The sequence below is a fragment of the Peromyscus maniculatus genome, chromosome 14 (assembly GCF_049852395.1).
Source record: "Peromyscus maniculatus bairdii isolate BWxNUB_F1_BW_parent chromosome 14, HU_Pman_BW_mat_3.1, whole genome shotgun sequence".
Classification (NCBI taxonomy): domain Eukaryota; kingdom Metazoa; phylum Chordata; class Mammalia; order Rodentia; family Cricetidae; genus Peromyscus; species Peromyscus maniculatus.
Genome location: NC_134865.1, coordinates 85,364,659 through 85,378,593, shown reverse-complemented (window position 1 = coordinate 85,378,593; position 13,935 = coordinate 85,364,659). Strand labels below are relative to the sequence as shown.

Below are 13,935 nucleotides of genomic sequence, written 5' to 3'. Positions count from 1 at the left end.
AGGACAGTCTGCACTATTTTGTAAAAGAACAAAGTTGGAGGCCTCACACAGCTGACTTCCAAGACTACAGTAAAACTACCGTGATCTAGACGTCCACTGGCAAAAGCTGAGCCGTGACCACTGAGCAACCTAACACCCACCGACAGAACACCGACCTCCGGCAGCCTCGTTTCCCACAGTGCTATCAAGGTGCTCCAGTGGGGAGAACTGGACACACACGAGCAAAAGCACCAAGAATCCTCACCCTCCAGGGAAACTGATAAGGACACTAAAGCCAACTCAAATGTCAAGGGTTCTGTAATTATTACAGAATGGTAAGCATAAAGACTCTGTGATCCTGGGTTCTAGAGACACCAAACACGCAACTTCAGTCTTCTGACAAGGGGCTGAATGCAGAACCTAAACCACCTCTGGGGCTGGGGCACAGCTCTTGTCCAGTGTAAGCAGGCCCTTGGTTAGGTCCACACCACAAAACAACACATAAATAATCACCTCACAGCTCACAACAGTAAGAATACAATCCAATTTTAAAACCTGGGAAATGCCTGGCATGGAGGTGTACATCTTTAATCCCACCCAGTACTAGGGTGGCAGAGGCAGGTGTGTGAATCTCTGCATCTAAGGCCAGTCCAGTTGACACAGGGAATTCTAGGACAATCAGCTACATAGAGACTCTGTGTCTAACAAACAAAACCAAATAAATGAACAAACAAACAATAAACATCAGAGGCAGCAGCTGAACATGGTGGCCACACCTTTAGCCCCATGCAGCAGAGGCAGGACATCACCAGTTCACAAGCAACCTGGGCTACACAGCAAGATCCTATCTCAAAGAACCAACTAAACCAAACAAACCGCCAGGGATGAGGACAGTAACAGAGAGATGGCACTGTGAACTCACGAGAAGCCGAACACCATCTACCATCAGGAAGCTCAAATGAAAACAGTAAGGTTGCTGGGTGCACGCCTTTAATGCCAGCACTTGGGAGGCAGAGGCAGGGGGATCTCTGTGAGTTCGAGGCCAGCCTGGTCTACAGATCAAGTTCCAGGACAGCCAGGGTTGCACAGAAGAACCCTGTCTTGGAAAAACAAAACACAACATGTAACAGTAAGAACATCCTGTACACCTGACAAAACACTGTGAAAAGCAGAGATGACACACATGTGTGCAAAGGTAAGGCTAGACACGAACTTTTTGCTGTTCTTGAACTCAACTCTTGCTTAGAGCACTTTGGAACGCCACCTGCCAGATTCTCAAGAGCTACATACATGTCGGCTGGCCATCCAACCCTACAACTGCACAACTGTAAATTTTTATTCGGAGAAATGAGAACCCGTGTCCACTGTTTTTCACCTGGAAAACCTGGAAATACCCAGAATGTCCATGGGTTGGTGGACACACGGTGGGTGGCACACCTGGAGACAGGCACTGCTCAGCACGAGAAGCCGATCTCAGATAACACTAATGCCCACATGCAGAGTGCTTGGTGAAGAAGCCGTCTCAAAGGATGGTCCCATCATGTGACACTCTGGGGTGCAGAGCACAGTAGTTGAGAGGGAGGGGAGGCTTCCGGACAAAGGACACCAGGAACTGTGTGAGGTCATGAGAATGTCTGAAGGTCCGCAGTGACATTTGTCAAAAAGCACAGATCCACCTGGGTATGGGCACACTTGCAGCTGCAGCCCTTAGAAGGGCCGGGACAAGAGGATACCATGAGCTCAGGAGTTCGAGGGCAGCTGCTCTGGCTAACATGGCTGCCGCCTTAGCCCAGCAGGGCTGGGGGTGGGGCACACCAGAACCCACACTTGCCCGTCACAGACACGGACCCTCCACTCCCAGTCAGGAGGCAAGGTCCCCGTGAGAAGACCCATCTGCAGCATCCGCTCCCAAAGCCTGCGTCTCATCCAGCCCGGCCCAGCAGTCTGTGGCTCAGCTGTTTTCCATTTCCAGTTGAGGGACGGAGTGGACGAAGAAGAGGCTGACCAAGCCGTCCCTCAGGAAGGAACCCAGCACCTCCAAACCCACCTGCTGCTCAGCTCACACACGTGCTTGGCTGGCTACCCTAAGCACTCCTGTAAGCTGCAGCTTCAACCTCTAGGGGCGCTACACTTCATCCTGGCCCACGGTCCCGTCACCCTGCCAGCACCCCACTAATCCTCAGTGGCCTTTGGTAACACCTTGGAGGCAGCCAGCATAGGGGGCCACCTCACTGGCCCCATAAAATCTAGGATGAGGAAGAGGCCAAGACCCTACCTGCAAAGGCAAGTGACCAATAATCCCCTTGAGTGGCACCCAGTATGCGCAAGTGGCCAGATGGCCCGGGAAGGCCACATGCAGCTCCATCACTGAGAACAGGCCCACTATGGTGGTAACCCACACCCTGCCTCTGACCCAGGTTCTTCGGGATACCACATATTACCCTTGCACATAGCAATGGCCTTTGCCTTGTGAAACTCCTAAACACCAGCAACACCCAGTTGGGGACCCTAATCAAGAACCTGAGTCTCCCTAGATCCCACAGCCCAAGGGTACCAAGGAACACGCCTTGACGCCGAAATCCTAAAGACTCCTCTAGGGTGAAGTGGAACAACATGGGGCTAGAGCAAACAGCAAGTACTTTAGGCCACCAGGGCTCCACGGGCAAGGGAAACAGGAGGGCCTGACAGCAGGAAGCTGGCTAACAGGCCCCCTAAGTGGCCACAAGCAGGGACATGGACAGGTGAAATCTACCTGGAAGGATCATCATCCCCCTAGAAAAACATCAGGAGTCAGCAGCCTGAGCCAGGAGGGACCACAGGGGGCTGTACCCTACAGATGCATAAAGCCTTCCAGGCCTAGGGATGTCAAGGGACCCAACTAAGCACACAGGTAGACGGAGGCAAGGAAATCCTGCACAGGAGCAGGTACAGGGGCCACATCTGACATTACCTCATAGGCTAGTGGCCGGAGCCTCTCTCATGAAGGCCACCCCAGCAGCCTGCACCCATGCATCAGCTGACATGGAGCCCACAACTGCACGGCAGCACTTGGTGTATGCAGCCTGGGGAGTACCACGGAGGCCCTGGGCCCAGGGAGACGGCTCTAGGCCAAGCAGCAGGGAAAGACACTTTCTGCAATCGTAATTTCCTGAGAACACAGGTGTGAAGCAGAGTGCACGCTGGGACAGGAAGTAGGAGCGACAGTCCTAAGCAGGACCAAGCTCGATATTTGGACAGGAGCACCTGAGAGTTCATTAGAGCCAGCCTGGGACTGAGAGGGCCTACACCTGTCTCAGGAATTCACCTAGCATCCCTTATGACATGTTTAAGTGACACTCTGCGTCACCGATCACTAGCACCCTGCTCAGTGGGACCACCTTGGCGGCCACTGTGAATGGGTGCCAGTTCCAGGAGCCCATATAGAGGGAGGCATCGTGTTTGGGGCTTCGGCCACGAGAGCTGCTTCTCGGGACCATTTACTTCAGTTTTGTTGTTGTTGTTGTTAATACAGGAGTTTAATGCCAAGATCTTCCCTCTCAAATCAAAATAATTCAGAAGGCTAAAAGCAGGCACACAGCCCACCTCCCACCCCATATGGGGCCATGCTCATCAGGTGAGACAAGATGGGGAACAGGCCTCTGTGGGGGAGCAGCAGGCCCTGCCTGGAGCAGTAATGCCCTGCAGCCCTCCAGCGCAGATTCAGCTGAGACTTGTGTGGCTAAGCAGCTGAGCAGACTCCACAGACGCGCTGCAGCCCTGGGCGTGGCCACTGCTACATCTCCTGCTACAGATGCAGGCTTGGGGGAAGAGAGTCAAAACTTCTGGGGGCTTCCCTGAAGCATGTGCTGTGACAAAGAGCTGGGCAGGACCCAGAAGCTTCAACGTGGCTCCTCAACATGGTCCCTGTGCTAGGGAACACCAGAGACACTGGGACATCGCACGGACTCACAGCAGAGGTATCCCCTGGAAGCCTGGACTTCTTAACCACGGGAACAGCTGAGTGAAACTTCCAACTGAGAAATAAAGATTGCTAGAACCGAAGCTAGTTCAGTGGTCTAGTGATTCATTATTTCGCACAGGCCTTGGGCTTAACCTCCAGTACCACACACTAAATTTAAAACAAACAAACGAAATAAAAAAAGAACAGGCCAGGCGATGGTGGCACATACCTTTGACCACAGCACTCTGGAGACAGAGGTACTCTGAGTTCGAGGCCAGCCTAAACTACAGAGTTCCAGAACAATCAGGGCTACACAGAGAAACCCTGTCTCAAAAAACCAAAACAAACAAAAACATTGAAGCAGCACACAAAACTGCATCTAATACCACAATGCAATACAAATGATTAAATTAAAACCCAAGGTAGGAACCAAGAGGCTGGCTTTAGGCATATGAAACACCAGACCAAGGCAGGACCCAAGGCCAGCTGTGATGTGGCTTAAGCCTGCAGGCTGTTGCTTCCTGTCATCTTCCACGAGCACAGTAAAATAAAAACAAAAGCCACTCAAAAGTATAGGGGTTAACTTCTTGAAATGAGAGGAAAAACAAAAACAAAACAAAAACTGCAGAGGGAATGGCCACAGCCCTCCAGTTAAAGGAAAAAGGATCCTAACATAGGCAGCTGTGATGTGAGGTGGAGACGGAGTGATTTCTGCTCTTCTGTTCAGAAATGCCACCTGGTTTTGTAATAGATGCACAGGTAAGAAACCCCTCAGGCGTCACAGGCTGGCTCGGTAAGATCCCAAGCTCAGGGGACAGGCTCTCAGATCCTCTCTGCCACCTGCCTGGCTCTCAGGCACTGATGCCACAGAAACTGCTCAGTGAGCCCACTTCTGGAGAAGGCGGCAGTCCGTGATCCCTCCCTGGCCGACCACCTGGCCCAATGGTCTGCTGGCTTCTCTAACCTCTCCTGCACCTTCAACCCAGCCTGGCCCACCCCAACGAGGCCCTCAGGCAGCGTGCCAGGGGGAGCACAGGACACTCAACACACTGTGCTGCAAATCAAATTCTTCTAGTGTTCATGCCTTGACAACATTTGGGACACACATTAGGGCATGGTTATTTTTCTGGAACTTAAACCTGACCAGAAATCCTGTATTTTGTTATATGTGCTGAGAGAAAAAGGGGGGGGGGGGCATTTTCCAAGCTAGGTCCCCACGAGCACTCCCTCAGGACAAGGCAGACTTCCCAGGGGATCAAATCCCAGACGACAAAAACAGACTGAAGCAAGGCCTGCTCAGAGAGCCACAGTGTGTCCTCTCTCATCTGGGGGCTTGAGAATCTGGCAAGCAGCGACTGAGGCAGGAAGCCAACAGCCAACACCCAGAGTACCATCACAAGGCCCCGCGGGGACTCACAGGGTGGCACTGGAGTTCCCTCTGTAGGTGCTGGCCCTCCCCCTGCCTCGGACACCCTCAGGGCTAGCTCGGGCGACGAGGGCACCGCGAAAGCACTCGTGGCAGAATAGCGGGTGCCCATCCTGTGCATGGCAGCCAGCATACACACGGGAGTGTACACACCTATCCCCGCTCCTTCCTCAGCCACACGCACACCCGCCTGGCGTGGAAGCTCAGGGCCCGGCCACCCACCCTTATGGGACCTCAGACAGGCCACAGGACGAACACAGAGACGGATGCCTGTCCATACCATGGGGAAACCGAGGCAGTTAGAACTGAGTCAGAGTCCAGGTCTTCCTCATCAGCCTGCTAGGGCCTTGGCTGAAGCTCCCTGCCAGGATTACTCTGCCAGGCAGGCATGGGAACTGGAAGGCTGGCATCAGCCCCCGGGCCAAGGACCACAGAGGCCTGCAGCACACCTTCCTCACTCTCACCCCCCCCCCCAATCTGAGTCAGATGCAGGAGCCCAGCTCCCCAACTCTCTTGCTACTCATTCACTTCTTCAGACATGGCATGCCACCACGGGCCAGAAACCACAGCAAGGAAGAAATGTGACCCGGGGGGAAAGGGTGGCCAGGGACTAGGATAATGGGAGCCTTTCACAGGTGAAGAACCTTCCAGAATGAGGGAACTAGAGGTCGAGTCTAAAAAAAGGAGCAGCCCAATCAGCAGGAACCCTGGGCCTCATGCTGAACAGGAAGGGGGTCTGGAGGCAAAAAATGGTCCACGGGGCACAGCAAGGGGCATCATCTGGGAGAGGGCCACCAGGGGAACCGGCCAGCCGAAGCTTCGATGAGGACCAGCCCCTCCTCACGGGGCCCCAACACTCCAGGCTGTGCCCTGTGGCAGGACCTGGCTGGAAGCAAAGGTGTGAGGCCAGGAATTCCCTGAGAGGGCGGGCGAGCCCCGGGCGCCTGCTGTGGGTGGATGACCCATCCGGGTGGGGGGGACAGCCGTACCACTGTGCCCAAGACCACAGACCTGGGCCGCCTGGGTCCTGCTGGTGTGAGATGGAAAGAAAGATCCTGAGCACTCAGGGGTCAGGGTCGTATGGGGTAGTGGTAACGGGCACTTCTGGGTGGTCTCCCACTCCATCACACTCTCACAGCAGAGCCCAATTTCGCTAGTGGGGGAAGGTGCTAGCAACAGAGACCCATCCACATGTAGGCTGTGACCCCCACGGAGAGGGTCTCGAGGTCCAGAGAGGGGGGCAGAAGGCTCTGGGAGGCGATGGCTGTAAGGGTCAGCATGGACCGAATGTGTGCAAGGCCATCCCAGAGTGTCCCCATCACACACACACACACAGGGACCAACATCAGGGGGACCGGCCGCGGCGGCCAGGCCCCTGCGACTCCAGCTCAGTGGGGACCTCTGCCCTCCCAAAGGCTAGCAGTTAAAAGCGCCTCCTTGCTAGGGTGAGCAGCGGGCTGAGAAAAGTTTGGGGGTGACTCAGACCTGCACTTGGGATGAAGGTCCCCCTGCAGCATGCAGCCAACCCTCCCCCTCCCAGGAACCCCTGGCTTAGGGGAAAGCCCCTCGGCCACGCTCGAGGGGCGCGCAGCCCGGCTTGTGGTCCCTGCCACGGGACTCCCGATGCCCGCGCACCTAGCCCGCCCCGCGTGGCCTCTGAGGACACCGCTCGCCACCCCCCCAAGACCCCCAAACTCCTGCTCGCGCGGGACGCTAGCCAGAGCTCCGGAGGCACGTGCTCCGGCTCGGGGACTCCGGCCCGGGACCCAGGCCCAGGCCGCGCGCCGCCGGGCCCGCGGGGCCACCGGGATGCCCCGGGGCCACTCGCCGCTCCTCCGCCCGCCTCTCGCGGGCCGCCCGCCCCCACCCCGTCCCCGCGCGCGCCGGCCCCCAACAGGTGGGCATCGCCCCCCTCCCGGCGCCGCTCGCCCTCCTCCTCCCCACCCCACCCCAACCCCCGCGCGCGCGCTCGCGCGCCCCCGGGGCCCCGGCGGCCCAGGGGCCATTTTGGGCCGGGACGGGCACCGGAGACCAGAACCGAGCCTCGCGGGCGGGGCGCGAGCGCGACGGGGGCGGGCCGGGGGGGAGGGGCGCGGGCCGCCGCGCGAGGGCGGCGTGGGGGGAGGCGCGGAGGCCGCGGCGGGGCCCGGAGGCGCGGGCGGCGGGCCCGCGGCGCATAAAGGCCGTGGCGGGGCCTTACCTCCGACCCTGTACATGTTGGCGGCCATGTCCGGGCCGGCGGCGGGGCCGCGGGGCGCGGGGCGAGGGCGCGGGCGGCGGGCCGGGCGCGGGCCGGGGCGGGGGCGGGCGCGGGGGCGCCGGCGGGCGGTTTAAAGGGACCGCGCTGCTCCGCCGCCGCCGCCGCCGCCGCCTCCGAGGCCGCCGAGGCCGCGCAGGGACGGGAGGGCCGCGGCGCGGGCGGGAGAGGAAGAGGAGGAGCGGCCGCGGGCGGCGGGGAGGGGCCTCGGGCGCCGCCGCCCACCGCGCGGGCCGTTACCCGACCCCGCGCCGAGCCGGCCCGCGCGCCCCCGGCCGAGTGGTGCTTCTGAGCTCGCCTGGTCCCCCGGCTTCCCCCGGAGAAGCCCTCCCACGACCCCTCCCGCCTGGCTCTCCGCATCCCGGGGTGGCCCCCCCTGGAGCCCCGCGCCCGCCCGCCCGCCCGGCCCGGGCATCTCCGGGTGGCCCTCCCGCATCCTCTCCTGAGTGGTCCTCAGCATCCCCGCGTGGCTCTCCCACCCGGCGGCCCTCGGCATCCCGGGGAGGCCTTCCAGGTACTCTTCCGGGAGGTGCTTCCAAACCTCCTCCGCTTGAGTAGCCCTTGGCATCCCCAGGTGGTCCTCCGGAGGCCCGAGCCCTGCATCCCCGGGAAGCACTCCTGCCACCCTTCCAGAGTGGACCTAGGCATCACCGATGGTCTCCGGAGACCCCTCCGGAGTGGTACTTGGCGTCCTCCGTTCTCCATAAGGCCCATGGATCCTGGACCTCGGCACTCACTGAGTGGTCCTCCTGAGCCCCAGGCCCACCTAGCCTTCGGCATCCCCCAGGTGGCCCTCCAGAGAGTACCCTCCCAAGTGGCCCTCACCATACCTCTGTGACCTGTCGAGGTGGGCCCTCCTAGGACTCCCCGGGAGTTTCAAAGTGCCCTTGGGTCCTTCTTGTGTGAGCCCTTCCCTGCACCCCTCACAGGGATACTCTCCAAATCCTGTAGACGTCCCGAGTGTGTCCCTTATCGTCCAGCCTCCTTGGTCATCCTTGAGCATCATAACTACCCTCCCATGAGGCAGGCATGGTCCTGAACTGCCAATGCCTTGGTGGAGCTCCCTTCTCCCTTCAGTTTCCCCCCAAGGGCCCCAGCTGAAGCTCTGGGATCACATAAGCCTCCAGCCACAGACATTCCTCCACCCCTAACCTCACCCCATACCAGGGCTGTCCTCTGTGGAGGAAGCCACCTCTTTGTAGCATCCAGAAGCATCCTTTGTGCTCATCTAAGGTCTGTGGAGAATGGGGTACTTGGACATTACCCCAAGGGCAGAAGATAAAAGGTGGTGTCCCTGATGGAACCCTGTCTCTGCCATAGGTGGGGAGGGGAGGTGAGGAAGAGCTGATTCTGGCTGAGTCGGAGCACTGTGGGCTACTTTGACAGAGAAAGTCAGTGGCTGCTGAAAGTCTGTGCCCCGTTTGAGTGCGTCCTTATGGAACACGAAGTGGGGAGCACAGTAAGTGAAGCCCAGGAAAGCACTGTAAGCCACTATGTGAGGTGTAGGCAGTAAGGGGGTCAGGGCTGATACACTGTGCATTATTACTAGGCAAGAAATCTGCATGACACTTGGACCCAAGCTAGGAAGAATCTCAAGGCCTATGCCACCTCCTTGTGTGCTGATCTCTTGAGTTCAAGGCCAGCCTGGTCTACAGAACCAGATCCAGAACAGTAGGGCTACACAGAAAAACCCTGTCTTGAAACAAACAAACAAAAAACACCAAACAAGCAAACAACCCAAAAAACAAACACTCCCCCCCCCAAAAAAAACCCAACAGCAACTGCCAAGTGGTGGTTTAATTCCAGCACTGGGGAGGCAGAGGCAGGCAGGCAAAGCTCTGAGTTCAAGGCCAGTCTGGTGCCAGTCTGATCCAGGGCTACACAGAGAAACCCTGTCTCAAAAAACCAAAAAACGGAAAGAAAAAAAAAAAGCTACAGATGAAAAAGCCAGGTGGTGGTGGTGCACACCTTTGATTCTAGCACTGGGAGGCAGAGGCAGGTAGATCTCTGGATATAAGGCCAGCCTGGTCTACAGAGCGAGTTCTAGGATAGCCAGGGCTACACAGAGAACCCCTATCTGAAAAAAAAAAAAAAAACAAAACCAAAACCCACAAAACTACCAAATAATATCCAGGCAGTGGTGAGGACAGGACATAGAATTGGCAAACTCTGTGGCATCTCCATTTGCCTCCACTCCAGAGGTAGGCAACACAGTAACCGTCCAGCCTCAGCTGCAGGTCTGAATCCTTTTCCTTGAGGAGAGAAGGTAAGAGCAACCAGGGCTGACTCCTGAAGGAGACTCTGAATTCCAAGCTGGTACTCTCCAGAGCTAAGGACATTCCCTCGGAGTGGAGTGCTATGAACCTCAGGAGGCAGTTCAACTCACTGCCTCCTCAGAGGCCAGCAGAAGAGCTCAGTGGCAAAAGGGACCAAGAAGAATGAATCCACTTGGTAGCAGAGCCACTAGACAGGAGAGCTGCTTTGTGCAGCTTGGAATGCTGATTTGGGAAGCGGCAAGGTGACCACATGAAGTAATTTGTCAGGAATACCTTTCACAAGGGAGGCACAGGGCAGGTGAAAATCCAGCAGAAAAGAAAGTGAATAGAAGCCGGGAGGTGGTGGCGCACGCCTTTAATCCCAGCACTCGGGAGGCAGAGACAGGCGGATCTATGTGAGTTCGAGGCCAGCCTGGACTACCAAGAGAGTTCCAGGAGAGGCGCAAATCTACACAGAGAAACCCTGTCTCGAAAAACCAAAAAAAAAAAAAAAAAAAAAAAAAAAAAGAAAGTGAATAGAAAGGACAGGAGACTCCATCACAGGAGTGCTTTGCCTTCTAGATCCTAGCGATGATGACGAAGAAAAACAAGGGGAGACTTAGCGCCAGGGAATGCCGTATGTGTCCCAGCCCACCGCAGAGGCAAACTGTTGGACAAGTAAGAGAAGTAAGGTTTCACGGCACTCCAGGAGACGGAACTATGGAAGCTGTCAATGGAGCCCATTCAGCTTATTTTCTGAGCACCTCTTTCATGCTACCAAACAATGTCAGGCACTAGAGGGTCACACAGTCTCTGCCTTGGGGAGTTTATCACATAGCAGGAGTGGGAGAGGAGCAGTAGGGAATGCCATGTGGTAAGTGGTCTCAAGGCAATGGAGGCACCATTATCCCATGAGAGGGCAGGGAAAGAGGTCCAGAGATGGGGACATGGGGCCACATCCCATTTTAGGACTTTCTAGTGCTGTGGGATTTGGGTTTTGCCTCCGGGTGCTCTGGTGACCTGAGGCGACCTGTTGATAGCAATGCCTGAAGCCGCTGTGTGGTGAAGGATGGGAGAAGAAGCCCAGCTTATGGCACCTGGTCCTAGAGGCGAGAAATCAAGTGTTCAGAGTTAAGCTGCAAGAAAGTCCTCCTGAAGCCTGTGTGGGAGAGATCCACGCATGCTCCAGCCATCAGTGCGGCACAAGTCATCTGAGGTCTGTCCTATGTGTTACTGAACTTCAAAGATTCCTGAAACCACCTTTCAGAAAAAGAATATCAACAATGAGGACAAAAACCAAACAAAAAAGGAGCACCGGGTGTGGTGGCACATACCTTTGACCCCAGCACTGGGGGGCAGAGGTGGGCAGACGTCTGTGAGTTGAGGCCAGCCTGGTCTACATAGTAAGTTCTGGGACAGCCAGGGCTACGTACAGAGACTCTGCCTCAGACCTCCCTCCATGGCCTTCGCTGAGCTGCGGAGTGACCTGGCCTGAGCCTGCTGGACAGGCTGTGTTTGCTGGCGATGGAGACCCGGAGTGACAGGGCTTCCTTCGCGAGCCTTCTGGAACCCAGAGAAATATGAGTGAGTCCCAGAGGGCAGATTTTCACATTGCTTGCTTTTGGTTTTGCTTTAATATGGTTATACCTGTGCCCTGGTTCTTCCCTATTGGAATAAGAAAGTATTTATTAATATGATCTTGAGGACAAATGAGAAAGATTGTTTTGTGTTGTGTTTATGTGTCAAAAAGGGGTCAATTATGGGTATTTTGTTGTTGTTTTCAACTGGACCCACACTAGAGTCATCTGAGAAGAACCTCCATTGAGGAATTGCTCCATCAGATTAGCCTGTGAGCATGTCATTAATGACTGATGTGGGGGTGGGGGGTGGGGCAGCCCACTGTGGGTAGGGCTACCCCGGGAGGTCGTCCTGGGTTGTACACGAGAACAAGCTGAGCCAGCCGTAAATAGCAAGCTAGTAACTGCAGCATTCCACCATAGTCTGTCCTTCAGCTCCTGCCTCCAGGTTCCTGCTTTGAGTTCCTGCCCTGGCTTTCTTTGATAATGGACTGTAAGCTAAATTAAACCCTTTCCTCCTTCCTCCTCCCCCACAAAAATAGATTGACCTTTTTTTTTTTTTCTAGCAGCACTCAAAGCTTAGAGAAACAGTTCTTAAGAAGAAAATACAACCCACAGTTTTTTACCCAGACAGATTTTCTTGCATATATAAAGCCCTCAAGATACATGTATTTCAAACATACAAGAACAGGAAAAAGTTCTTTAAAAACTCAAGTGGCCAAAAGTGGACAGGGGGAAGACCAGGAGGGTCTCCACCCTACACAAAGAACTAAAGGCAACTACGGAATGCTGAGAGTGAGATATACTCTTCCCCAGGGAGGGGCACAGCATGTGGTAATCCAGTACCAGTGGTCAGTCCTGAAAGCATCCATACAAGTCACAGTATTCAGACTGAGCAGGTTATACCTAGAAATACATATGTGTATGTACACACACACACATACATGCATGCAACAACAATCAATGCAAAAAAAGGCCATGAATTTGAGAGAAAGCAGGGAAGAATATGGGAGGAATTGGAGGGGGAAAGGGGAGGAGAAAATGATGTAATGATAACATCAAAAAGGAAAAAAAAAACTGACGAGGTTTGGTGACACACAGCTGTAATCCCAGCACTTGAGAGGTCGAGGCAGGACAGAGGAAAGCTACATCTTTTAAGGCCATCTAAAAGAAACCAATTAAAAATAAGAACTTAGCTGGGCAATGGTGGCACACATCTTTGATCCCAGCACTCAGGAAGGAAGATGCAGGTGGATCTCTGTGAGTTCAAGGCCAGCCTGGTCTACAGAGTGAGATCCAGGATATCCAGGGCTACAAAGAGAAACCCTATCTCAAAAAGCCAAAAAATAAAATAAAAATAAAAACTTAAGAGGCCTGGACGGATGGCTCAGCACTTGCTGCTCCTGCAGGAGCCTGTGGCGCAGTCCCCATGTGGCTGTCTGCAACTGTAACTGCAGTTTACAGGGATCTGATGCGCCCTTCTGGCTGCCTTGGGCACTTCATGAATGCATACATGAAGGCACTGTACACATAGTATAAAAGAAATAAAACTGGGCTGGAGAGATGGCTCAGCAGTTAAGTGTGCTGACTGCTCTTCCAGAGGACCTGAGTTCAATTCCCAGCACCCACATGGTGGCTCACAACCACCTGTATTGAGATCCGGTGCCCTCTTCTGGCTTGTAGGCATACATGCAGGCAGAATGTACACACAATAAATAAATCTTTAAAAAAAAAGAAAGAAAGAAAACTTTGAAACTGACCTTAATTTCAGCTAATTATAAAATAGAAAACAAATAATGCAAATGGCCCAAGTTCTGGAGGTGAGCTGATCACAGGAGAGCAGAACAAGGGCTGGGAGCTGGAATGGAAGGGAAATGTAATTGGTCTTGCTTGCATGAATTGACTGAGCAGGGGAGGCCCATGGCACTCAACACCAAACCAAAAAACCAGTGCATTGAAAAATAAGCAGAGCCGGGCGGTGGTGGCACACACCTTTAATCCCAGCACTCGGGAGGCAGAGCCTGGCGGATCTCTGTGAGTTCGAGGCCAGCCTGGGCTACCAAGTGAGTTCCAGGAAAGGCGCAAAGCTACACAGAGAAACCCTGTCTCGAAAAAACAAAAACAAAAACAAAAACAAAAACAAAAAAAAAAAAGAAAAAGAAAAATAAGCAGTACGTATCCCTCACTGCAGTTATAATTTCTAAAAACAACTTACAATGTCCTCAGACAGGGTCTCACTATATACCCCAGGCTAGCCTCACATTTACATCAATCTCCTGCTGCCCTAAGTGTGCACCACCACATCTGGCATTTTACCATCTTTCATTGGGTTTTTCCAGTTTAAATGGTTTTACTTTGTTTCTCTTTAGTGTAATTTTTTTTTGAATGTGTAAGCAGAAGCTCTGTGCTTCAGAATTCCCATCATTTCATCCCCTCAGATGTCCCAGAAATAGCTGAGATAACCTCTACCTGATGTCAACAGCCCCCACTTTAGCAATCAA

The 13,935-nt window shown here is 54.6% G+C and overlaps 1 protein-coding gene across 3 annotated transcripts in view; it reads right to left on the bottom strand.

Moving 5' to 3' along the window:
• The window catches only part of Mta1 (metastasis associated 1), a 40,117-nt gene extending 32,423 nt beyond the window's left edge, over positions 1-7,694 (bottom strand). For all 3 annotated transcript variants that reach the window (XM_076551546.1, XM_076551547.1, XM_076551548.1), the window contains exon 1: positions 7,546-7,694. In XM_076551546.1, coding sequence (XP_076407661.1) covers positions 7,546-7,573 — 28 coding nt within the window. In that variant the 5' untranslated portion in view covers positions 7,574-7,694. The remainder of the gene's footprint in view (positions 1-7,545) is intronic.
• Between the last annotated feature and the right edge of the window lie 6,241 nt (positions 7,695-13,935).